General features: G+C 43.0%; 1 protein-coding gene across 1 annotated transcript; it reads left to right on the plus strand.

Annotated features, from left to right (window-relative positions):
• Positions 1-349: 349 nt before the first annotated feature.
• HOXA1 (homeobox A1) lies at positions 350-2,467 on the plus strand. The gene is made up of 2 exons (XM_088479439.1): positions 350-1,042; positions 1,327-2,467. The coding sequence occupies exons 1-2, from the start codon at positions 412-414 to the stop codon at positions 1,680-1,682; spliced, it is 987 nt and encodes a 328-aa protein (XP_088335565.1). The 5' UTR covers positions 350-411; the 3' UTR covers positions 1,683-2,467.
• The last annotated feature ends 406 nt before the right edge of the window (positions 2,468-2,873 follow it).

Here is a 2,873-nt window from a genome sequence, read left to right on the forward strand (position 1 = left end):
AAACTGTCATTCACGTGAAATGTGGATGTTACTGTAATCCTCAAATAATAATAATACTACTACTGCAGTACAGCCGATCTGTTATTACTGAAGTACTGTCTATCACTCACCAGTGCTTCTCCCCTGCAGGCTTCTCCCCGGTGTGTGTGTGCCCAGGACGGTGCAGAGCCGGGCTGTGTGAGAGTCACCTGGATGAGGGTACATACCTCCTCTGTGTGTGTGGCTCTGTCTGTGTCTCTGAGAGTGAGGACGATCCATCAGCAGCCACAACAGTGAAACTTTCACAGACTGTGCAGCCATTGGCTGGCGCGGCCACGTGACGACAGCACACTGTACATGCATATGATTCTCTGCTGCTGCGACTACTGCTGGCCCTATGGAGGGAGCGGGGATCTGGGCACCCAGTGATAGATGGACCATGCGAGGATGAGTTCCTTCTTAGATTACCCAGCTGTGATTAGCGGGGAAGCTGCTGGCAGCTGCACACCTAGAGCCTTCCACTCTGACCATGGACTTACAACTTTCCAGTCCTGCGCAGTCAGTGCCAGCAGCTGCAGCAACGATGATCGCTTTATGGTGGGAAGGGGGGTGCAGATAAGTTCCCACCACCACCACCATCCCCACCAAGCTGCAGCCTTCCAGCCCCATAGCACCCTGGGCATGTCCTACTCCCACCCGAGCTGCGCTGCAGGGTATGGCATGCAGAACTTCAGTGCCAGCTATTCTCACTTCCCCATAAACCAGGAGTCTGATGTCAGCACAGGGTTCCCCACTGCTGTATACACTGGAAACATTGCTTCTTCTGTGCTCCAGCACCATCAGCACCAGACCTATGTGGATGGCACAGGGTCAGCACACTATATCCACCACTCATATGGACCAGAGCAGCAGAACCTCTCAATATCCAGCTATAGTAATAGTAACAGTGTAACCAGCATACACCTCAGCCACCAGGAAGCCTGTCGCTCACCCTCTGCTGACACTTCACCTCCAACGCAGACCTTTGACTGGATGAAGGTGAAACGAAACCCCCCTAAAACAGGTACAGTATGATAGAACCAAGGGCTGCTACTCTTTATCCAACGCATATGTAGGTTCAGTGTAGCCTTCCCTTATAAAACTATGTTGTACAATATACAGGTGTATGTTTCTGCTTTTCTATACAGTAGTAGTTTTGCAGCTAAAGACTTCCCAAACTTATGATACAATAGTAACTTCCTTATGTACTTGAATTGCCAGCAAACATTCCCCCTGTGTTGCTCTACGGTCAATGTTTTTGATTGTACAATGGCTAACACTCATTTCACCTGTCTCTGTGTATTGCAGGTAAGGCTGGAGAGTACGGCTATGCTGGGCAGCCCAACACGGTGAGAACCAACTTTACCACCAAGCAGCTCACAGAATTGGAGAAGGAATTTCACTTCAACAAGTACCTGACCAGAGCCAGAAGGGTGGAGATAGCAGCTGCTTTACAGCTTAATGAGACCCAGGTGAAGATCTGGTTTCAAAATAGAAGGATGAAACAGAAAAAGAGGGAGAAAGAGGGTCTCCTGCCAATATCCCCCTCAGCCAGCACTGGAAGTGATGAGAAATCAGAAGAGATGTCAGATAAATCAAGTACCTCACCCTGTGCCCCTTCTCCTGCTTCCTCTACCTCTGATCACCATAACTCCTCCAACTAAAAAACAGCTGCTCTCCCCCCAATCGTCTATGTATGTGAAATGCCTCTTGGCATTAGAGTTTTCTTTGCACAACATGTTCTTCAACCATTCTGTGTTTTGAGCCTATGACCAAAATGGAACCCAGTATCAGTATTGCCATGTGTAAAAATGACTTTATGCTGCTGCATGAGCTGCTGGCTGTGGGAATGTACTTGGAAATAGGACTTCTTCTTCTGGTCTCATTTGGTTCCAAAAACTCATATAATGTGATGCACTATAGAGATGCCAAAAAGTTTACACGAGTTGAAAGACATAAGTTTAATTTAAATGTGTTTTCTTGACTATATATGTTGAAACATTGTAAATATTTTCTTCCAGAGATTTATCTTCGAAGTTTTTTTTTTTTGTAGACATTTTAAATAATGATCTTGGGTGACATAGTGAAATGGATATTACATGGGTTATGGCAAAATTAAAAAAGTTCAACTTTACTGGTCTATCAAATCTCCATTAGTTATGCCAAATAAAATGTATTTTGTTTATTAAAGGCTTGCCACACAATTCAGGTACCATGGTACAACATTACACCACAGATGTTGTATATTAATTGTTGCTATGTTCATGGTCTATGGCCAAATATTCTGTACATGTTGTGATTCCTTTATGAGTCTGTGCATGATACACAATGATTTGTTCTATCCATTTACACTGAGTTTTATCAGTTGTAATGTGTGATGCCTATATATTTCGATAAAGAAAAATAATGGTCATACAATAAGTGTTTTGGGGTGTGTTTAAGGGTAATAAATTACGGGTTATGTATAAAAAATAAACTTGTTTAATTGCTTTAAATATTCATTGTAGTTTATTCATATAATATGTAACAACAGATCTGTATCACAACTGTTTACAAATGTATCATTAACTATATGCAACAGGTCATACCCATTACACCAAAACAACATTTATACCTTCCGTAAACTAAAATATCAGAATCATTTGCAATCGTTGGATCAGGATTTTTAATAGGTTTTTCTTGCAGACTCACCTAAAGTACCACAAACAGAAGCATTTTGGTTCAAGAACTTGTGAACTATTCACCTCGCGCTGAATGGTGACATGTGTAAACAGAGAAGACTGATAAAAAAGTGCAGCCTGTCTTCAGCAAGTCTTTCCTCACATTAACCCACATAAACACAGGATCTCACAGTG

This window comes from Taudactylus pleione, unplaced genomic scaffold (genome assembly GCF_031769625.1).
Source record: "Taudactylus pleione unplaced genomic scaffold, aTauple2 ptg000233l, whole genome shotgun sequence".
NCBI classification, from domain to species: Eukaryota; Metazoa; Chordata; class Amphibia; order Anura; family Myobatrachidae; genus Taudactylus; species Taudactylus pleione.